The sequence below is a fragment of the Sesamum indicum genome, linkage group LG11 (genome assembly GCF_026168435.1).
Source record: "Sesamum indicum cultivar Baizhima isolate 11 linkage group LG11, ASM2616843v1, whole genome shotgun sequence".
Classification (NCBI taxonomy): domain Eukaryota; kingdom Viridiplantae; phylum Streptophyta; class Magnoliopsida; order Lamiales; family Pedaliaceae; genus Sesamum; species Sesamum indicum.
In genome coordinates this window covers 14,181,805-14,205,200 of record NC_142667.1, presented here as the reverse complement: position 1 = coordinate 14,205,200, position 23,396 = coordinate 14,181,805, and the positions used below count along the sequence as shown (strand labels likewise).

At 36.3% G+C, this 23,396-nt stretch overlaps 4 protein-coding genes across 4 annotated transcripts; 3 read left to right on the top strand and 1 right to left on the bottom strand.

The window, feature by feature from the left end:
* Positions 1–567: 567 nt before the first annotated feature.
* LOC105174115 (D-mannose binding lectin protein with Apple-like carbohydrate-binding domain-containing protein) lies at positions 568–2,475 on the top strand. The gene has a single exon (XM_011096109.3). It carries the CDS (start codon positions 771–773, stop codon positions 2,259–2,261), a length of 1,491 nt encoding a protein of 496 aa, XP_011094411.1. The 5' UTR covers positions 568–770; the 3' UTR covers positions 2,262–2,475.
* A 5,577-nt stretch (positions 2,476–8,052) lies between these two features.
* Positions 8,053–9,472, top strand: LOC105174114 (uncharacterized). Its single transcript, XM_020697696.2, has 2 exons — positions 8,053–9,176; positions 9,245–9,472. Exons 1-2 carry the CDS (start codon positions 8,304–8,306, stop codon positions 9,248–9,250), a joined length of 879 nt encoding a protein of 292 aa, XP_020553355.1. The 5' UTR covers positions 8,053–8,303; the 3' UTR covers positions 9,251–9,472.
* A 3,222-nt stretch (positions 9,473–12,694) lies between these two features.
* Positions 12,695–15,398, top strand: LOC105174113 (fructose-bisphosphate aldolase 6, cytosolic). Its single transcript, XM_011096107.3, has 3 exons — positions 12,695–12,855; positions 14,019–14,246; positions 14,388–15,398. Exons 1-3 carry the CDS (start codon positions 12,828–12,830, stop codon positions 15,206–15,208), a joined length of 1,077 nt encoding a protein of 358 aa, XP_011094409.1. The 5' UTR covers positions 12,695–12,827; the 3' UTR covers positions 15,209–15,398.
* A 3,992-nt stretch (positions 15,399–19,390) lies between these two features.
* PTL (Duplicated homeodomain-like superfamily protein) lies at positions 19,391–22,830 on the bottom strand. The gene is made up of 2 exons (XM_011096106.3): positions 22,098–22,830; positions 19,391–21,096 (listed from the first exon to the last, which is right to left on the bottom strand). Exons 1-2 carry the CDS (start codon positions 22,478–22,480, stop codon positions 19,890–19,892), a joined length of 1,590 nt encoding a protein of 529 aa, XP_011094408.1. The 5' UTR covers positions 22,481–22,830; the 3' UTR covers positions 19,391–19,889.
* Between the last annotated feature and the right edge of the window lie 566 nt (positions 22,831–23,396).

The following is a 23,396-nucleotide window of genomic DNA, read 5'->3' as shown; positions in this document are numbered from 1 at the left end:
AAACTCGATTTAGGTATTTAAAATTTTGCTCTACAACATATATAATCTCATCTCACACCCGTTGGGCTAACCGTTGATCCTTCCATGTCATACACCCAATCAAATTCAATATTTACTCTCACAGCATTCAATTTCCTCTAATTAACAAGATCAATCATATCATTCATGCTTTTGCTATATATTATTGCTAATATATACTTAGTTATCAACCTAATATGAACCTAACTAAGACTAAACCATCTCCAACTCAACCTAAAATATTTAAAATACATCCCCAGCAAATTGCAGATTTACATTACTTGCCGCCTTTCGGTAGATCTACCTACATTATTTCTGCACCAAAATTAAAACATAAACTTTTACCTTTTTTTTATCACATCAGATTCATCCATCCTTTTCTTTTATTTAATATACATATAACGTAAAAAAAATTAAAATAAAATATGTTATCTAATCTTTATGTTTATGCTAAATGAAATAAAAAATTAAAGAGAATTTACAATAAAAAAATTCAATTTTCACTTTTTATTAGTAATATAATGTTGGGGTGTGTATAAATAACCTTCTCGTTCTCGCTGGCATATCTACTCACTGATATGAGAGACCTGAAGAACTGCTCCTCCACTGTATAGACACGCTCGAATCTCAACTCCCTTCCTCCATTGCTTCAGCTGTTTCGTATACAATATTTTTATTTTTACAAGAAAATTATATACAACCATATGTGTATATATATTTTCATGGCAGCGTCGTCGATGTAGGCTTTTGAAATGGATAGACGCAGACAATTACCCCACTTCATGAACTTACCGGTTCATCTCTTTCTACTCACTTTTCTCACGGCTCTCCAAGCAGTCACGTGGAGCTCGCACGCTGCACACTCGCCGTCTCCCGAGGAGCTTCTCCTAGGTTTCAGAGCCGCTCCCGATTCAGCTGTCTCATCTTTTCAGCCTCTGCTTAGCGACTCCTCGGGCAACTACTCGCTGGGTTTCCTCCGGGTCAACCCGAATCAGCTGAGTCTTTCTGTTCTCCACGTCCCTTCATCGGTTCCGGTGTGGTCCGCCAACACGACCCGTTTGGCCAGATGGGCCGACTCGACTCAGCTTTTCTTCAATGGCAGCCTGGTCTTATCTGATGCCCGCACCGGGGTGTTTTGGTCCACCGCCACTATAGGGGACCGTGTTTGGCTCTCCAACACCTCGAATCTCATGATACAGAAGCTTGATGGGGTGACTATATTGTGGCAGAGTTTTGACTTCCCCTCGGATACCCTTGTTGAAAACCAGAATTTCACTAGTACCATGACTTTAGTTTCTTCGAACGGGCTTTATTCTATGCGGTTGGGTCCGAATTACATCGGATTATACGCAAATTTCGCGGGTTCGGGTAGGGGACCCGGTCAGATATATTTGAAGCACAGGGCAATGGAGGCGAAGGCGGAAATAGTTGAAGGCCAGCCCATATACTTGGTTCTAAAATCTGGCGGATATTTGGGCATGTTTCAGAACGGGTCGATCCCAGTTGATGTGCAGTCTTTCAACACTTTTCAGCAAAACGTATCGGGTATCCGCCGGGTCAGAATCGAACCTGATGGAAATCTCAAAGGATACTACTGGACCGGGTCGAGTTGGATATTGGATTATCAGGCAATATCGGATGCTTGTGAATTACCTAGTTCCTGCGGCTCCTATGGTTTATGCAAACCCGGCAAGGGATGCTCCTGCCTAGACAACCGAAGGGATCACGATTCCGGCGAATGTGCACCGGCAGGGAATCAACTTCGCGGTGACTTTTGCGGTGCGTATGACAGCCGGGTAAGGGTAGTGAGAAGAAGCGGGGTCGAATTGCCATTTAAAGAATTAATGGGGTACAAAAACATGGCGTCGATTGAGGAGTGTGAGGGTGCATGCGAAGGAAACTGCACGTGCTGGGGTGTGGTGTACAGTAACTCCTCTGGGTTCTGCTACATGCTAGATTATCCGGTACAGACAGTGGTGGCAGTTGGGGATGAGAGCAAGGTGGGGTACTTTAAGGTGAGGGAGGGAGTAAGGAAGAAAAAGGTGGAGACATGGGTAGGGTTGGGGTTGGGGTTGTTGTTTGGGGCAATATTGGTATTTGGAGGAGTGATGGGGTTAGGATGGTACAAGTGGAGAAGTAGAGGGGTAAAAGGGTATTTAGAAGAGGAGGGTGTAAGTGGTGTTGGAGCATACAAAGATTTGGGAGGTGCCAGTTTTAGGTCAATTGAATTATGTGAGAAATGATGATGTAAGAGATGACATTTTTGGGACTATGCCTTATCAACTAACTTTCTTTGTTTAGTGGCTGTGGGGACAGTTAAGTAAATCCACTTGTTTTTCTTTCTGTTTTTGTTGGTTCTGCTCTTGTAAAATATGCATCACATTTTGTACCAAATGGACAACATTAAAGGAAAAGCCAAATTTATATTTCTATAAAATCTTTTATAGTTTGATGACACTATGAGCCCAAAGTTCAAAATTACCCGATAATTTGATCATAAAAAATTTTATTTAACTTGCAATAAATCAATCAGAAATAAATATAATTTGTTATCTAATTTTTTTGTTAATATAAATAAACTCGATGAATTTTGACTAATAAAAAATTTATTTATTAAATAAAAAAAATCTCAAATATATTAAATTTATTTTTTCAAACTAGAGATATTATATATATATATATATATAATTGTACTACTTTTTTTTTAAAAAAAAAGTGCAAGTGTTTGTAATGCGGGTTGTTCAAACTCCAATAACTCCTAGTCATATTGACATGATGTTGGATTGATAGTAGAGGTTGGGCTGAGAAAGAAATATGTGGGCCTGCCTTTGGGCTCAGAGTTTCTTCAAAGAGTTGAGGTTTGGCCCACTCCAAACCCGCCCAATTTCGTTTTGAGAAAGCTCGGAAGCACAACCCGCCTTATTAACTCAAATTACGTCACACTATTCATATGAACCACACTAACACCTCCCCCCCCCCCCCAAAAAAAAAAATCGAAAAAGAAAAGAAAATGATACGGTGGTAGAGAGGAATCATGGTAGAATCCCAGTTCAGTAGTAATTATGTTGGAAAAGCAGTTGGTTGTCGCGATGGGGAACCTTAATAATAATTTATGATGAGTTATATGAAATTAGGAGCAGAAGGGAACTCACAAATAGCATTCTTTTGTGGTACAAAATTTGGTGATTAACAAAGCACATGTCTGCCAATAATTTGTCCTGTTGTGTCTCAACTTGCATGTGCCTATGCTGCACCACACACACCATTTCCTACCACTTTCTCCTTACAATATTAAGTATCTTGCATTATATCATTCACTAATTCATACACCAAATTGGTTAAATATATTCATAATTCAAATTAAATAATACAATTGAAAAAAACAAAAACTAATGAGCTAATATATATATATATATCCAAATAGATAGACACCTATTTTATCCCCAATGTATACATACATACGGAACTCTAACTCTAAACTTGATTGTGAGTCCAAACATTGTTGAATTTTTTGTCTTGTTTTGTTTTCTTTAGTAAAGAATACATAGGATGCAAGTTGGAGCAGAGAGTTATAAATTAGTCTGAGTTGGCTAATTGCCCAACAATTGGAACACTACTGTTTACTTAATATTCCCAATCACAGCTCCATTTCTCATTTTTGAGTGAAGTGAATCAATTTGTTAAAGCGGAGAAGGCACTGTTCGTTTGGTGCTAAGTAAAGAATAATTTAGAAACCCATTCCTATTGATTGGAGTTATTACAAGGAAAGGTATATTCTTGGTTGTCTTGTTTCTAGCAGCTGCCTACAATATCATCATCGTTTCAATTCATTCATTCTAATCAAACCAATCATATTACATATGTTTCACTGATACTTAATTAGCATATAAATAAATTTAAAAAAAAAAGAAAAAATCTTTATATCTAAGAGTGTACGTGAATATCCACGCGCGGTGTTAATATTGGATGTATAAATACTTCAACGTATGTCGTCAGAGTGATGGACACGACTTTTGTGGTCCTCAAGGTTTTAATTTCTTGGTTGAAAAAATTGTGTTGTAAGCAATGAAACATTATGAAGGATGCCGCATTTGCGTCCAACATTGTTTTGTGCCCACTCGTGATCTTCGTCAGAAATGTGCCGCCTCCTATGCCGTAAAAGATTATTACACCAAAATCAACAGGTTTCACTCGGCTTCAAACAGTAGTATAAATTTGTGACCATTTGGTTCACGTGAACTGAAATTATGACTTCCATTCTACATCAAATTCTCACACATTCTAGTACGTAGAAATCTGAAATTTTCATACCGATTTGTACAAATCACATGTCTCTCTTTCTTAATTGGTTGTTATTCAGAAGACAAAAGAATAAATAAACGACTCAAAAGCTTGCTTCAACAAACCTAACATTGCAGGTGCAACATTAATTTCCTCAAGATCGTGCAATCATAACTATATTTGGTTTGCCGAAAAAACAAAAGTTGTCGATTCCCATAAAGTCTTGTCATTTTAGTTAAACTGGTAGTTGTGGTAGACCCAAAAAGTGCTGCAAACCCTAACCAAACTATAATAGCCTGAAAATCACATTCCCACCAACATCGACACATGACGTGTTTTTATCCCAACCTGATTTTTTAGGTATCAACGGATTCTGCCATGTCCTATCCTCTCTCTCTGTGACGGACCAGGTTGGGTTGGGGTAGGCCATGATAAAAGGTTCACCAACTTTCATGTCAAACCTCTTCTAACTCACCAACATTAATGTTCTCAACTGCAACTCCAATTAAAACTTATTATATAAAAATAGTATTATTAATATTCTTTTAAGTATATATCTATCTTAATTAAAACTTTTAATTAATTTATGCGACCACACCAGCTTTAGTTGGCATGCGGCGTACCAATTGAGGTCTGATGGCCGGGAGAGTTAATGTTGTCTCGGCCTTTCTTGCTAATCATGTAAGCTAGTGGTACCAATATTGCAACTACGTCTCACACTGAACCACATCCATTGATCCCCAGAAAACCTTAGCATTCCAAATCATAAGAAAAATAGACATAACTAGCCAACAAACTTTGTTCATGTCTCTCTCCTCTTCACAGAAAAATTATATTATTAAAAAATTTATAAAGTAACCAAACACCCTTTTAGTCGAAATACCGTACGCTACTGCAGATCGGTCCCAACACCCGCTATCAGAAATCATCACCACCAATTATATCTACGGGCATGCGGAGTCACCCTATGTATCTCACCACTACGAACACGTAACTCTGTCTATTTAATACCTAACAAGATTTTCAGTCTCCAGTTCGGTTTCTTTTGATAGCATATTTAGTCAGGAAAAATAGTCATAATCATAGAATTTTGCCAATGGCATCTTTTTTACTCTAGATATGTCTCAAACATAAAATTTAATAGAGGTCTATGTAAATACCAACTGCAAAAAATTAATTTTTTTATATTATAAACGACCACAACTTAAAAATTATAATAAAATTAATATTATTAATTACGATTTTTTAATTATAAGAAATAATCATATTTCTTTCTGACAACGTACGCATATATATATGCGACAAGAAGTTAAGACAGCTGTGCTGGAATTAATTATTTCAATGGTGAAAACGATTGTGTTGGAGTTGAAAATCTCTCATTCAAATCCGGACCGTTGATGTTGCATCATAAACAAAATTAAATGTGACATGTGCCTGAATTGATCATGACAAAAAAATCAATATATTAAATATTGGATCTTGATGGTTAGTTTTACGACTCAAGATGTTGATACTAAAGTCTCCAGTATATAGTGTTAATTACTTGCTTTGAGTCATCATATAAAAATTAAAAATTATGAATTAGTCTCTACACATAAAAAGTTGTACACTGTTTTAAACTCCAAAACCCAAAACTTAATCAGAACACTTAATTGAATTGATCAATTCAATATAATAATTTTTAATTCATAAAATTATTAACTTAATAACCCATCCCTTATCTTAAAGATGGACCAATAATTGAAAAGATATTTGGATATTGATGTGAGATATATCATATGAGTCCGACTCTGACCTCAGCACAGTATTTATAATGTATCTATTTTACTAATTTAAAGTCTTTATAACTCAATCTTGATATGTACACTTGCCGTGACCATCAAATTATTTTAGTGTGTATATGTGATAGGAGTGTGTTTTTATTATAATTTCAGTGATATCTTGCTATCTTTTTTAGATTAAAATACTCCTGATCAAGTATATTACAGAATTGACTTATAAGAGATTGGTGGAATGAAAAAGGAAAAAACAATAGGACACAATCAACACTTTGACAGAACAGAATGACCAGTTAGCCGTGACCACGCCTAAACCTGCGGAAAAACAACAGGAAAAGGAAAGTTCAAGAAACGAATTTTGGAAGATCTGTGATTGATTGAATTACCTATGCCCGATTGAAAACTCTCCTTGCTAGAAGAAATTCTTTGAGATAAAAGTTTCAATCCCTTAGGTCTTTTAGTTTTATTAGAAATTTACATTTTTTAGTTTTAGTAAGAATAGGTAACTAGTTAATATAAATAGGTGATATAGTTCATCATATGGACATCTTTTTGGAACTTTTGATCTTGGATCATTTGATCTCTCTATTCTCTAGACATTCTCTGTGTTTTTATAATATTTTCTCTTTATGTTCTCTTTCATTAGCATGCTAGGCTAATTCTTTTATTTATGGTTAAAGATTCGGCGAACACTTAATTTCATTATGTTGTGAGATCTAACCTGCACTTTCTACTTTCATTTATATGGATATTTGTATTGTTTCTTTATGCTTTTATCATAAATAATCTGATTTATGAAAGATATGTATCATTATTCATTGTCAAGAATATTTGCCTAGCCAATTGACCTTGCAAATCCGTAATTATTTGTTAGTTCAATATCTAGTGATAACACAACATAGTTTGTCATGTTGTAGTGGTCGATTATGTTGTGGGGATTGCACAATCTAACTTAAATAAATTATTGAAGGAATTTATTGGTTAGAACTGTGCATCTCTAGTTTTTAATGCTGTTGGTACGTAAATTAAATTTTGGGCCAATCATGCGGTTGGTAAATTAGAATAAGGCAATCATGATGTTGGTAAATTAAATCTTTAATATGTTTCCAAGGTTGTTTACTGATTAGAGGATTTGTCAACGGACATTTCTTTGACTAACTATAGGGTAAGCAAATGTGAGGTTATTAGGTTGTATTAACGACCATAACTAATTTATCTATTATGGATGATTGTTACTTTTGCATCTATCAGCAGTTGAAATAAGAACGATCATGTCTTTAACAAGAAATATTTCTTCTTATATATTTCTTTCTTTCTAGATTTAGACTTTAAACATACTCCCTCCTTTTCTATTTTTACTTCTACCCTTAAAGTAATTAAATTGAAATTCATTGATGTAGATTCGACCCTACTAACTACTTTCACAAGTTTTTAATAGGATATCAATTTTGGTGGATTCAATACCCATAATATGGTTCACATAAAATCGTATAATTTAAAAAATCTATAAATACCCAAACTCCATGTAACATGTACAACTTTTGTTACCTAATATGTTTACGACTATAATTATTATTTCTCTTGTTGTCTACCTGACTTAAATATCGAAGGACTATATATAATTAAGAATTTAGTGTGTTTACATGGATGGTTCGTGTATAAGCTTACAACCAAGAGAATCAAAACATATTTCAATGTTTAGGGATAGCAGTTACATAATTTCACTTAAACAGACGTTACTAAATTTTTGGCACAAGATACATGTAAATTATAGATGATTAGTTAGAATAAAGAAAATGAAGAAAATAGTCCCATGTTAAATATTTTCAAAAACCAGTTCAAGGTCAACCCTTGAGACAGCCCTGTGTCTGCACATGAAACTTCCCCTCAAATTAACACTTTTGTGTGTGTGTGTGTGTGTGCTGCTGCTGATTACTATATATATATATATATAAATAATTATAAAAATTATTAAGAGCAAGAAATAAGACTCTTATTAATTAATAAATGAGGTGAGGTGGGCGATAACTGGGATTTCATCTCCTCCTTAATATCTGTCACTCAACAAATTGGTTCTGCAGTTACAAGTGTGCTTCAAGTCTGACGGAAAAGACTGTTGTAGAAGAAAGGCACATACCCTTCTCCATTTCCTTCACCCAAAGGCAAAGCATAACCACCCCCACCCCCACCCCGCATGTTCATTTCCCGATTTTGATCGTCTCAGCGATGAAGAACATCGCGATTTGTTACGGTGAAAACGCGATTAAGATATCGGATTCGTATTGCTCCGGCCCCTCAACTCACGCTTACACTACTTCCTCCCACTTGACCCCCTCGATTCAAAATGCAGTTACGTGCGTCTACAGAGTCAAACTCTCGACGGAGAAGACGCAGTTTCTGATCAGACTCACTTGGAGCAATCTATTAAACCAGGGCTTCGCTATTAGCATCCGCGACTACTCTTTTCCTTCTTCAAATTTCAGCACAAGTTCACGAGTACTACGCAAGGACAAGGGCACGACAGCCTTCCAATCCGGAGGTTTCAGGGTCGAGGTCTTTTGGGATCTCTCCCGGGCCAAGTACGAATCCGGACCCGAACCCGTCACCGGGTTTTACGTTGTCGTTGTGGTCAACTCTCAGCTAAGCCTGATTCTTGGAGATATCGAGCAAGAATTGGAGGTCAAGAAGCGGGTTTCTGATAAACGAGTATCTGAATTTTCATTAATTTCTCGGAGTGAGAACTTATCTGGTAAAACTGTGTACTCAACCAGGGCTCAATTCTGTGAAACGGGAACTTGCCACGATATTTTGATCAAGTGTTCAGGAGAAGACGGGACTGTGGCGTCGATGAAGAACCCCGTTTTATCTGTGTATATGGATAAGAAGAATGTGATTGAGGTGAAGAGACTGCAGTGGAATTTCAGGGGGAATCAGACTATTTTCTTGGATGGATTGTTGGTGGATATGATGTGGGATGTGCATGATTGGTTCTTTAGTCCGTCAACAGGGTGTGCTGTTTTCATGTTCAGGACAAGGAGTGGTTTGGACAGCAGGTTGTGGTTGGAAGAGAGGAGTTTAGAGCAGAATCAACAGGAAAAGGTTGGCTTCTCTTTGCTCATTTCTGCCTGTAAAAATCCAGATTGACTCTTTCTTTTTTCGTTTTACAGGTCTGAGTTTGATTTCTGATTTCACTCTTCTTTGAGTTTGTTTTCTTTATTTGGTATCCTGACAAAGAAAGAGTAGAATGATTGGTGTACAATACTGTATTGCCTGAAGATGCAAACATGTTCTTCCCAGGTTGTAGGAAAAAGGGATGATGTGGTCTGTAAATATACCAATATACATCAAACACTTTTCAGTTTATCAAGTCCTTATGAAGAAGATAGGTTGTTTGAGTTCTCTTTTCCCCATATTTTCTGCGACCAAGTTGACTGGGTGCGTTTTTCTGTTGTATGGCCTTTAATTATGAGGAAATGAATTGGGCAGAGGCCAGAGGGGGATTAATACAGGAACTAATGGCGCCAGTTACTTGGAAACTGTTGTCATGTTTACGGCTCATCTTCTTCCCTCCAAATAGATTGTGCAAAATATAGGAAAAGGCTGCCTTTGGGTTGATTTTTGTTTCTTTGACATCTAATTTCTGGTCACATTTAAGATTTTCCTTCACACTATAGTATATGTATATAGATCATTTTTGTGTCATTTTTACCTTGCCTTTAACTAAAAGCAGACCAACCACTTTCTCACATCTTGCATAGGTGATAGTTCTTTGGGTAAATTACCATTATTTTTCCTTAATTTTGATATAATTATATTGGGCATGAATACAGATATCTCGTCGTTGTTTATAAAATTATAAATACTTTCTAATTTTAATTAATGCCCAACAATGAATTCGTTTCGTTAGTCTCCATTAGATTTTCATTTAAATTTTATGATGAACTGCCCAAAACTCCCTTTTAAAGCTTGAATTATAAATTTATAAATTTTAGATTTTTCTAAATACTTTTATAGATTAATACACTCCATTGATTATTTACTTCACCTACGTTCAATTTCTTTTAATATTTTTTCTATTATTCTTATAATAGTAAATCTCACTTCACCGTCTAGTGACCACAATTTTTTTTATAAATTTTAGTATTTATAATTTTTCAAATAATGATTGTATAGCTATAATTTACCCAAATTCTTTAAGGTACAACCTTCCACAAGCCCATTGAACCATCCAATTACAAATTTTCAACTGAATTAGGGTTGGGCATATCCAACACATATATTATAAATGATCATGGGTGTAACTGCTATAAATATCCTTCACAAAACCCAAAATTCGGGTTACCGGCCAGGCCCAAAGAAATGATAGGCTGGAATGGATCACCTCAATTTGTGTATGGGCCAAGACGGACACTAGCATGTCTATAACTGCTACAACACTGCATCGGCTTACCCAAAATTTGGGGAACGATCTTGTATTACACTTTTATCTTACGACATCACATCAATAAATGATTAACACTTTTTTTTTCCTTTCCCTCTTTTAGTTTAAAAATATGACAATATATTTTTAAAATAGAATTACATAGAACGCACATAAAAATATTGTATAAATGTGTGACATAGATGTACAGTAGAATATAGTTTATCCAAATTATGGCCTTTCCATATGTGGAGATCAGTTTTTCCATTGATGTGTGCTTTAAATTCTGAATGTGTAAGATTAAACTAATCATTAATTTCTCTCTTTGATAGCAATTTCATTTAAAAAAATATTTATGAATTAATTAACAGCGTAGGAGTCGCCCTGAAATTAATTAATTTGAGTTTAGAGTAGTGGGTTTGAGTTTGGAGGTTATGTCAGAGATCACTCCTACTCCTACCTCCATTTCTTATTTTAGTTACAATCAGCACCACCAATTATATCTACTTCTCTACCTCTGCCACAACTCAACTCACCCACTGGGAATATACCAATATATTATTCTTATTGGTATGACATACTCATAACTACTTATCAACACTTTACTCTCTCACCTTCTCTTATAATTCATCCTACTTATTACCATTCCTATACTTAAATCTATTAATGGATTCTTGCACAAGTCTCCAACTCATACTTAATCTTTGATACAACATCATAATCAATGCATTTGGGATTTTTGTAACAACATCACTTATATTTTATATGGTATTTTTAGGAGCTTATAAGCTTAGCCAAACATTCTCTTAATTTAACATGCAATTCATACGCAAACGACTGGTTATATAAACTTATAAACTATTAGATAAGACAATTATTTAATGTTAATATTTTGACACGTCATGTTGTGTACAAACTTTAGCGTGTGAAAAATTTTATTTGGGACAAATACAATGAAAGCAAATCCCATGTAATATTACAAAAGAGCAAATTACTTTCTTATGAAATGAAAAATAGCAATTTACACTCTTGTGCTTTGTAAAATAAGCAATTTACTTTTCTGTATTTTTTAAAATAAAACAATTTACCTTTTCGAACAGGGGTAAATTGTTATTTTTTTTTCATAGGAAAGTAATTTGTTTATCTACAATATCATAGGGGGATAAAATGCTATACACCCAATTTTGTTTTACAGATGAGTGTGAATCAGGTCAATTCAAGATTTTCTATTTGATTTGACTTTAATATCGTATTAAATGATTATTTTATTTTTTAAAACGTTAAACAAATAAATAAATATTTAATATTAATATGTGAAGATACAATAGTGGGTGAGGTGAGTAGAGTAGTGTGTAGTGGAGGAAGCGTCACTGAAAGAAACCATGGACCTAATCCGCCGTTTTAGGTGTGGTTTTGAGTTACGGGTAGCGCGTCTTTGTGGTTGTGGGTGTGGGTGGAGGAAAGTCGTAAAACCGCCTTGTGAAGTTGGATTTGAGGTCTTGGTTTTGTTGAGTTTCCCAGGAACCAAATCAATCGGCGCCTACAGTGTAGTAGTGGTATTAACTTGTTAATCTCATTTTCCCCACTAATTACCTTAATTATAGATTTCACCCAATTCCAACCCCCATGCTAAAAGACCCTTGCCCTTATTATTCATGGCTAATTACAGTGAAAAGTCGTGAACCTGTGTAAATAACTACAGTAATAGAATATAGAGAGTGGCAATTTTCAATTAAGATTTTGGTATGGTATAATAATGATAATGAGAATAAAGCAAGGAAAGGAACACGTCCATCTCCAACTTCAACAGTATTTAATATTAGAATTGATGCCAATTATATATTTAAGAAGAGAGCGTGAGAATAAACGTCACAGCAAAGGGAATAGACGTGGGCATCTCATCTCATTTTTTGATAAAATGGAATACATGAATTATGACCATTTCCTCAAATTTGAGACTCACTTTTCACTTATTCACTGATTTGGGATTTTTATATTTTGGTTTGAATTTATATTTTAGTTATTTAGTGAAATTACTTGTCAAAGAAAATAAAACAAAAGGCGTTGATTGAGCATGAAATCTGAAAATTGGGGGGAAAAAAAGAAAAGGCGATAAGGTCAAAATAGTAAATGCGAAAAGAGGGGTAACTTGGAGGAGGGGTCGAGGTTGGGCGATAACAACGATGGTCTATACCCGAACCTATAATATATAAACCCTAACCCCTCACCACTTCTTCCCTCACTACTACTACTACCCACCAAAATCTCTTTTCTGTCTCTCTTCCTCCCTTTTCTTCGAGTTTCTTCGCTTCTCATTTTTAGTCCTAGCCATGTCTTGCTACAGGGGAAAGTACGCTGGTAATTTTCCTTTCTCTCTCTCTCTCTCTCTCTCTCTATTCTGTTTTATTGATCTATTTTTGTCTATGGTATTGCTTGATGGTGTGCCTTTTTTAGTAGATCTTAGATCTTTTTGCCTTGATTTATTCGTTTTGTTTGCTGACTTTTTCAGATCTGAATTATTTTTTAATGTTAATCAGCCGGTTTTCTACCACTTGTTTCTACATCCGTTCAAGGCTTCCATGTTTCTAGATCTGCTTAATGTGATGTTTATTTGGAGTAAACCTTGTATGGGTCTTAGCACGTCCTGTTTGATGATTGAAATTGGAAGGAATTTTTAGTTTAGTGGTTTAGTCGTTTATTTTTGGGGAGAAAAAGCTTGGATCTTCGTTCTGCCCTGATTGATAATATTGGTATTCATTTCTTATATGCTTTTGACCTATGTTAATTCGTTATCTACCTTTTTTCTCATTGATTCCATTGGACCCGAGATTTCCTGATGATCTATTAGACACTTAAATTTTTTTTAGTAAAGCTTTATTTTTCCCCGTCTGCTGCGGTTTCATTGCTTTAGCTCGATAGATCATTTTGGTGTAGCAAATATTCTCTGATGTGATTCGAAGCGAGGATCGTTATGGTGTCTAGATTTAAATCTTTTTAACTGACAACACAATGCTTCACTAGTAGATGAAAGTTATTTTTCCTTGTAGATTTTTACCTACTTTGAATTTCTACTGCCTGGTGCGGTGCTATATCCAGATCTAGCCTTGAGTTGCTATAGAATGTTATATCTAATATTGGGATATATATATTTTAAATTTTGTTGTTGTAGTATTTCTTACCTTTTTCTTGTGTGTATAATTTGCAAAACATATTGTTGTTTAAAGCAGTGTATGGTAATGACCTGAATTGTCTAAAAATCTGTTACTGACCATTATTACTTTTAGTTAAATCTGCTATTTTTATGGGAAAGAGAACGAATTAATGGTGAATGCTCTCTAATTGTTAGCGTAATGGATCCATGGGACACCCTATATCCATATTGAAGATGATGATACTTGTATTTTTGTCTTAGTTTACTGAAAACCGTACCTATTGTTTTGTAGGTGGTTTATTTATTAGATCCGCTTTGATTGATCTATATACTATGCTCCCTTCAACGAGTAACATTCTTATTTTTGCAGATGAGCTCATTGCTAATGCTGCATACATTGGTACCCCTGGAAAGGGTATCCTTGCTGCTGATGAGTCTACTGGCACAATTGGCAAGCGTTTGTCTAGCATCAACGTTGAGAACGTCGAGTCAAACAGGAGGGCTCTACGTGAGCTTCTTTTCACAACACCTGGTGCTCTTCAGTACCTCAGTGGAGTTATCCTCTTTGAGGAGACTTTGTATCAGAAAACAGCTGCTGGTATGTATTATTTCTAAGGGTTCATTGTTGCAAATGACAAAGCATTGATAACCTGCAGTAAAATTATATTTGCCTGCATCTTTGGCAGTTGAAAAGAAATTTACATTAATTAAAATTCCTTTTATGTTATGAATTTTGCAGGCAAACCCTTTGTGGATGTCATGAAAGAAGGTGGTGTCCTCCCTGGTATTAAGGTTGACAAGGGTACTGTTGAACTTGCTGGCACCAATGGTGAGACCACCACCCAAGGTCTTGACGGGCTTGCACAGCGTTGCCAACAATACTATGCTGCTGGTGCTAGGTTTGCTAAATGGAGAGCTGTGCTTAAGATTGGTCCCAATGAGCCATCACAGCTTGCTATCAATGAAAATGCCAACGGTCTAGCACGCTATGCTATCATCTGCCAGGAGAATGGTTTGGTACCCATTGTTGAGCCCGAGATCCTCGTTGATGGCCCCCATAGCATTGACAAGTGCGCTGATGTGACAGAACGTGTTCTTGCTGCTTGCTACAAAGCTCTCAATGATCACCACGTTCTCCTGGAGGGTACCCTTCTAAAGCCTAACATGGTCACCCCTGGATCTGAAGCCCCAAAGGTTGCCCCTGAGGTCATTGCTGAGTACACAGTTCGTGCCTTGCAGCGAACAATGCCCGCTGCAGTCCCTGCTGTGGTGTTTTTGTCTGGTGGACAGAGTGAAGAAGAGGCCACAGTCAACCTCAACGCCATGAACAAACTAAAGACCAAGAAGCCTTGGAGTCTTTCTTTCTCATTTGGACGTGCTCTCCAGCAGAGTACCCTCAAGGCTTGGTCTGGAAAGGAGGAAAATGTCCCAAAGGCCCAGGCTGCGTTCCTTGCAAGGTGCAAGGCCAATTCCGAAGCAACCCTTGGAACTTACCAGGGTGGTGGTGCTTTGAGTGAGGGTGCCTCTGAGAGCCTTCATGTGAAAGACTACAAGTATTAGGTCAAGTTTTTGATTCCCTAGATTATTCTGCTTTTGTTGTCGAGAGCATAATTAGCAACCAAGTTTATAAACTGCTGCGACATCTTTTATCCTATTTACATGTTTTTAGGTTTTGTTTTAATAAGCTTGAGAAACATAAGCACTGGGAGATTTGTGTGGCTTTTTTTTGTTATTGACGGCTCATTTTGTATGTCATGTTCTCTGAATATTTGCCTATTGTTTTGGCATTAATGGGAATTTTCTCGCTACTTCGGCAATAAATAAATTTGCTGAGTCAAGTTTTGGTCGGTCGGAACTGGCTGGAGTTTTTCCTAATCACAGCAGCAGTTATCAGAGCTGATATTCATACCATCGTGTTGAGTATAGTAGCGTTGGTCTGAGTTAAATATATACCAGTAACACTGCAGTTGAAAGGTTACGGCCATATCTTGAATTTATTGATCCCATCTCTTATCATTTCTTTTTGTCCACAAGCACAACTTCAGATTTCTCATTCAGTCCAAGGGAAGGCTTTCTGCATAAAGTATACGCAAAGGATCTTTCGAGTGGGTCCCCATCGGTAAATCATGAAAAGTTTTTCAACTTCGCTCGGAAGGGAAGAACGCTTTCCGTGATTACTTTTCCTTATGGACTGGGCCTGACGATCTTATGATGCACCTCTGGGATGGGCTTTCTAATGGGTAGCTTCACAGCCTGCGTCCAGGGTTAGGCTCCAACCTGTCCATACTTTATGTGGGCTGATAGTCGGCAGAACTTGCAGGTAAAACTATCTGCACTGTAATTCTTGTGCAAAGTCTTTTATTTTTTCCTAAAACAACTGTTGTAATTTGTAAATCTTACATCTTTGTTCTTTACTATATACAGTTATCCAGTCCATGGTTACTACAACCAGAAATAATGTCCAACGATGACTTTTAACTAATTGAAGATTTATGTGCGAACTAGTAACATGGCATTTATGTATCTCTATGACTATGGAGTTGGCAACAAAGAAAAACACATCTCCAACAGACAGACCGATTAATTCATAAATAAAAAACCTGGGAGATTGGAACTTACTACTTAGGAGAAGAGTGGAGTTGTAGGAAAGGAAGGGAAGGGATGGCAGATTTTCAGAGAGTGTCAGTAGGTAGTCAAATCACTTGAAAAGCATAAAAACAAACTGATTACGCAATTTCAGTTTATGTTTTTTCAAAATACTTAATTGAAGGGCAGGCTCAGCTGGAGCTGGTAACTGATCAGTCTCCCACTTGACTGCTGCTAATGGCTAAATTGTCTGTCTCGAGACCTATATACATAGTATTTAATAACAGGGCTTCCTTCCTCGGGGAAATCAAAGGGCCGGGGCACGGAAAATTCAAACTATTCATCAGAACAGATGGCATATATGACTAACTGTTAATCTCCTCAGCTTTTCTTGCCTTGTTTGGTTTCTTACATTTCTTTACTCATCACTGAGAGAGAGAGAGAGAGAGAGAGAGATCTGAGACTGTGTGTGTGTTTTTGTAGGGCAGTGGGCAAAACTCTCTGCCCAAAGGGAGGGAAAGGGATAGGGATAGGGATGGGAATTGGATTTCTTTTATTACATGTGAGATTTCACAGTTTGGACCTTTGTAGCATTACTTTCCGTACAGTTTCCACCTTTTCGCAACTGACTAATGGATCTCCAGTTCTTGCATTAAATTGACACTGTGTCTCTGTGTATGTGATTCCCCCATCAATCCTTCCATTATTATCTGGGCTTTTTCCGCTTTCACCTTTGATTTCTTTCTCGACTAAAATATTGGTCAACTTAATTCAATCCGCATCGTAAAAAGGTGTGTTTGGTAAGAATAGAATAAGAACTAATAAAGGGATCATATACTTTTATTTTTATATATCTTTGTGATTGCTTGTTTCATTATTATTACAAGAAGTTGAGTTGTCCTAATTGGGACTGAGGGAATAATCCTTTTTGCCCTTTATTTGACTAATTATACTTGTTTATTTTCTTTTAGGTTATGGTTGGATCCCTGGATTTAAATTCTCCTTCCACTCTAAATTTAAAATATATTTTATTAAATATTAATTGATTCCAAATTCTTATAATTATACGAGCTGTTATTTGGAATAACTTTAGCTTTTGTTTGACAAGTTTTTTAAGATACTCTTAACAATATCATTATCTTAAAAAAAATCATGATTTTTAATAGATTTTTTTGTTGTTAAAATATCATAAAAGTTGAAGTTGGATGAATTTGATACATGAAAATTCCTTGTCCATCTGCCTGTTATTCTTAATTAAATTACAAGCAACTCAGTCAAAAAAATATTATATATTCAATTTTCAAAATGGAGTGTAATTTAATTTGATACCATAGGCCGGGAATCAGTTTTTGGAGAAACGCAATCTGAAAAAGTTATATTCAGATCCAAACCTTTTTCCTGATTTAAATTGATGTGCTTATCAACATGCCAAATGTGGTGTCATTTCAATCAACTCATCTATTTGTTGCTGTACGACAGACGTATATGTATTATCAGATTTGCTTGTCCTAAACCAAATATTTTACCAATAAAAAGATTTTTTTTTTTGAATATTTCGAAAGAATGAAAATGGTGGTCACGTCAGGACTGGTAATTAGCGGACAATAGACATTAATTTGTGTTGGAGATTCAAAATTCATACGTGAAAAAGGTTGCATGAGCTAAGAGTGTCGAGGAGGGCCCCCCGTTTTAGGGTTCTTTGGTGGGGTTAATGTACCTACGTTGATGATGTAAGAGGGGGCGGCATTCATGTTTTTTCTTTTTCTTTTTCTTTTCCTCTCTCTTTTCTATTAGAATATAATGTGACTCGGGTCGGAACACCTAAATTTAAACTCAAGATCCTTTTCTTTAACAAAAAGAGTGATGCTAACTCGATCAATTGATTTATAGCGGTTTTTATATTTATTAATCAAATTAAGGAACTAAGATGATTGTCTAATCTCTTGTAATGAATAAGTTGGATTACATAGAAAGAAACGAACTTCATGCCAAGAAATATGGGAGGAGTAAATCTATTAGAAGAAATATAATTTTTAGCAATGGTTAATTATCATTGTTAGAAGTGAAAAATTGTGATGTATATTAATTAATCATAACTGTGTAACGGTTATTATTTTTTTATTTCTGCAAGCAAGACCAAAGTATTTGCTATAACTAAAATCCTGCTGCAAATATATTGACCATAAAATCATGGCGAATATTGATTAACAATAATTAAATTTGAAGTTTTTCATAAATTTATCTGATCATAATAAGTAGTATTGATCTATTAAAATTTTTAATTCATAATAATTTATTGTGTAGAAAATAATTAATTATTATTTTTATAATAATGACTCAAAAACCCTACTTGTTTCATCTTTTTGAGAAATCCATTTCAACCTACTTCACCGTATGCACACTAGCAATAATGGGTATCCATATAATTAAGTATATATTAAAATTGTTAAATCGCTTCATCTCCTGTACTGTCATTAAGGCTTACTTGTATTTTTTATCCTGGAAATTAGGTATTTATTGTTTTAGTCCTTTAATTTTTTAGGGATAGTATTTTAATCCTTTTTTTTTTTAAATTTTATTTAATTTTTTTTTTTTTGGAGTTCATCCTTCTAACAAAAAAAAATGAATGCATTCTCATGTGTATCTTTTTAAAATTGCGGCTGCTGTTAACTTTTTAGGGTATTATTATGGTTTCAAATTTTTAATTATTGTAATTTTAGTCCTTTTTTTACTAGGATTTACCCTTCTAGTTGGTGTAGGCGAACTCCGGTGAACAAATAGACTGAAATTACAAAAATTAAAAAATATATAAAAGATATTATCCAAAAAAATTAAAGAATGAAAAAGCCAAATAACTTAAATTATAAAACAAAAAGTAAATTTAATCCTTGTCAACAATGGCATATATAAAACAAGATTCAACTATATGTATATAGAGTAAAATATATGAAGATGGAGAAATTAAATTAATACCCAATACTAATTAGTCTCATGAGCACAAATTCTTATGGAGAGAACAACACTAAATGAAACAGATTCTGCTAAATAATAATAATATATAAAAAAAACACAGATTTTCACATAGCTAATACTCCTCACGCAAATCAATGCAAGACCCAAGGTTCATTCTTTTCGCATCTCAATCTCCCAAAATAGTGAACAAGAAGGAAAATAATAAAATCTTTATAATCTTAATGCAGTAGATTTCAAATATAGTACAAACAAATTATGCAAACAATCATATGTTAAAATGATCAGTTGTTCACATAATTAACTTCTGTCTAGTCTAGCAGTTCGCAAAACTTCAACAACAAAAACAAATGAACACAAGAGTTATTTAAGATTACCACATGCAGGGTAGCAAACGACTGCGAGGCGCATAGTACGTACTTGCCCACCAGAAGAAATCACCACGGAAATTAAGCTAATAGAACAACAATCAGCACCTCTACGTACTTCCAACTTCATCTTATGCATTAAATCCCCCTGAGTCAGCTCTTTGAATCACAAACAGCTACCGACAACCATAGCTAAACTTTCACCTCCCAAGTCACATATTGTAAGTCATGATTCACCTGGTCTGCACCTGCTTACCTTGTAATGTTGTCCTAAAATGATCAGAATTGTAATAATTAAGTTCAAAGCCTTGTTGATTTCAGTCCATAATTCTCCCATAAGCATCTCCCATGAAGTACCTAAAGCAGCTATCACTCATGGGATTGCCTGTATTAGTGTTAGGAGATGAATTATTTCCATGATTATTAAGCCTTATTGTATGATCAAGGTTGACCCCGTGTTCACTGGTGTCACAGTAGACTCCTGATCCTCCTTGATTTGAAATAGACTCATGACTCTGATAGTATGTGCAGCCTTTTGAATTCTCCTTTCTTTTCTTGTTGCACTTGAGTAGATAATTATTGACACTATCCCACTTTTCTTTGCACATCAGACCACTCCTGTCATGTCCGAAACAGGCCATTTTAGTTGCTATTTCCTCCCACAGCACCTCTTCTGAGGCCCCTCTCTGCTGGAATTTTACTTCCATTCCAGTTCTCAAGTGAATCAATCTTGTGATCTCACATTCAGGCCAGATATCGCCTTTAACTGAGTTAGTCATCGTTTCACTCCCATCATCGTTCTGGTTTTCGCTTAAGCTACGGATTATCAGCTCCTCCGGGGTTGAAGCCCTCAGTTCTTTTCCAGTCAGTTTTTGCAAAGCATCCATTAGAGCAGCATCTCGAGATTCAATCCAGGCTCTTTCGCTGGCCCAGAATTTGTGCTCTCTTTCTATCCTGGCAGCATCTTGTTTTCTCCATTCCTCTTCTCTTAACAGCCTTTCTTGCTCCTTTTGCTCAATCGTCCTCATCATTTTCTCCATCCAGGCCTCTTGTTTATCCATCAACTTCTTCATCTGTACGTCAATGAAATCTTTGATCTTCACTTTCCAGCTCCTCTTGCCCCTTCTTTTCTTGTTCTTTGATTCGTTATCAGCAATCCCTTCGTTGAGATCATCACTATTGTCTGATGAACTAGTGTCTGCATCAGAATAATTCGAGAGACTAAGGCTGGTGTCGGAGAGCTTCGGGCCTTGAAGGGCTTCCTGATTACCGGCTAATGAAGTGTTTTTATTCGGAAAATTGTAATGGAAACTCCCACCTACAAGATGGGCTTCCGCGACAGAAGCGGCTGAATTATTAGTTTCACCATAGAGAGCTTCAAGTTGTCTGAAAAACCTGTAATGTTTGCCGTCTTGCCTTCCAGCCTTGCCTTCTTTAGTCTTCTTGTAATACTTGTACAGGTTCTCAAACTTCTCTCTGCATTTCTTGCCACTCCTCTGATATCCGTGCTCCTCAGACATTATCCTGATATTTTTAGAAAAAAAAAAAAAAGGATTATTCATCAAATTATACGTTTTGATCTGGAGATTGACTAAATGAAAGATCTTGCAGTAAAGTGAACCCTAGTTTCATGTAATGGGCCGTGAAAAAAGCTTCATGTGATAATAATATTTGCTTAATAAGGATCGGCAAAGTCATATGGTTTCTTTGATTCAGTTGTGTAGACACACCCCCTTCGGAATATATATAACTATTCAAAAATTCCAGGGAAAGTTGCCAATGGAATTGGAGGAAGAGCTGTTCCTGCTCGCGTCTTTTCCTAATATAAGAGACACGAAAAAAATGTTTGCTGGAAACACCCAAAAGAGTGGCCTTTGCTGCATCTGAAAAGTGGGAAAAGTTACTGACGAAATAAAGTCACTGGAGAGCTATCTTATTACAGAAGTGATTGCCGAGGTGACTCGTAGAAATCCAGGATGAACAAGTAAGATAAAAAGTACAACCTGCTGGAAGCTTCAAACTAAGCTGCTGTCATTGTGTTAAATCCAAAAACTAGATTGTTTGATTTATAAGAAAAACTAGAGATGCAATCCCATGAATCGTTCACTCTTCCAAAAAGTATTATGAAAAGAGAGCAAATAAGCTAATAACTACGAAAACGAAGAGGAATAAGTAAAACCCTCTCAGTGCCTTCTCCATTATCTACCCTCAAAAACAACCCCAAGAAAGCAAGCGTGGAGCTTGTTGTTTTGAGGAGTAAGTAAGATTTACAAGGGAAGACGATGTCCGTGAAAATTAGTAGGAGATTAGGGTCTGGAATCGATTTGTTTCTAGTGCATGTGTGTGTGGAATTCTTAATTAATTGTTTCTTGAAAAATTAATTAAAGATTTGGATAATAATGAAATCGGGTGGTGGGTTTGATTTTGGAAAACCTAGAGGATGAGTAGAGAAGTGTCTGTGAAGTGGGAAATTAGGTTTTTAACCAAAAAGACATGGTTTTTGTTATGTGTGTATAGCAACGTACCTTGAGACCTCATCCCACAAGGGACCCTTCTGGTTGGCCTCCTTGAACTTGGGGTCAAGCCTTGATCTGATCTCAAGAAGAGTAAGCGTCTCTTGCCTCGGCCACCTCCCCGTGCCACCGTCTCCGCCCACTCCCCCTCCATTTTCAAACCCACCGAAACAGCCACCGGGGCCGGCGGCGCTGCTGGAACCAGCAGCTCCTCCTGCATTAGTAGTATTGGCAGTAGTAGTGGAATCTGAGCGAAAGATGAGCATGTCGTATGGGTGAGGCGGGTTCAAACCACGGTGGCTGGAAAGCAAGTCCGGCGGCTGAGGGATGGGCGGAAATAAAGGCCTACTGCTTATGAACTGCCGCAGATCGGCCATCCCATATTGATCTTCCATATTTCAGACAACACGGCAACAAATATCGCAGTACGGGGGAGAGAGAGAGATTAAGGGATGAGAGAGTGAAGAAGAGGGGAGGGGAAGGGGGGGACAATGGTGAAAGGAGCGGCAGACCCGGATCGTGTCCTTACAGAAAAAGGTTTTGAATTCACGTAGAGGACAATGGACCCATTTCTGTGCTGCGTCAATGTATTCTAGACATCTCTTTCTCTCTCTCTCTGTAAATCTCTCTCTTTCTTGAATGGGCAGGGGGGTTTGTGTATGTACGTAAGTACGTACATAGATGGTATGTATGAATACAAGGTATTCTTGTTTTGTATGCTTGGGGGAATGTATACAAGCAATTAAGTAATAAAGTGGAGTAATTAATTAGGTAGTGGAATAAAGGGGAAGAAGGAGAAATAATTATGTCACAAGTACTTATATAAATGGTGCGTACATCCCATTCCCACCCCTTCTTTTTCTTCCTCTTCTACAGTGATTTTGATACTTGCCTTTTTTGACTCTTTTTGTCTCTTTTCTCTCTCTAAACCTCTCTCAACCCACTCTCTCCCATTTACTCAAAACCAGAAAAACTCCCCCACTCTCTCTCCAAACATAGCCGGTTTTGTCATGAGTTGCGTGAGGAGGGTCGGTGAAGATGAATTGAATGTGGGCGGTGATGTGTGTTTGCATTGCTGCTGCCTCCTCTTCCTAAATACACTACTGACTCACTGACTGTCTGTAAAATCATACGCATTTTGACATCACTCTTCCAAATTAGATTCACTGTTGCCTCATTAATTAATGCTTTAATATGTTTACTTTAAATACCAACGTCGTCTCTTCATACATATTCCTTTTGTTCCTACCAATTAATACCTACTTATTTCTTAAGTATGCATTAATTATATATTACAGCTGCTACGTACGT

What these genes read in the sequence shown, in the direction of transcription:
- LOC105174115 (XM_011096109.3), top strand. Translation starts at nt 771, where the DNA reads ATGGATAGACGCAGACAATTACCCCACTTCATGAACTTACCGGTTCAT.
- LOC105174114 (XM_020697696.2), top strand. Translation starts at nt 8,304, where the DNA reads ATGAAGAACATCGCGATTTGTTACGGTGAAAACGCGATTAAGATATCG.
- LOC105174113 (XM_011096107.3), top strand. Translation starts at nt 12,828, where the DNA reads ATGTCTTGCTACAGGGGAAAGTACGCTG. An exon ending in CTACAGGGGAAAGTACGCTG is followed by an intron (nt 12,856 to 14,018) that starts GTAATTTTCCTT and finishes TTATTTTTGCAG; the next exon opens with ATGAGCTCATTGCTAATGCT. An exon ending in GTATCAGAAAACAGCTGCTG is followed by an intron (nt 14,247 to 14,387) that starts GTATGTATTATT and finishes TGAATTTTGCAG; the next exon opens with GCAAACCCTTTGTGGATGTC.
- PTL (XM_011096106.3), bottom strand. Translation starts at nt 22,480, where the DNA reads ATGGAAGATCAATATGGGATGGCCGATCTGCGGCAGTTCATAAGCAGT. An exon ending in TTGTGGGATGAGGTCTCAAG is followed by an intron (nt 21,097 to 22,097) that starts GTACGTTGCTAT and finishes TAAAAATATCAG; the next exon opens with GATAATGTCTGAGGAGCACG.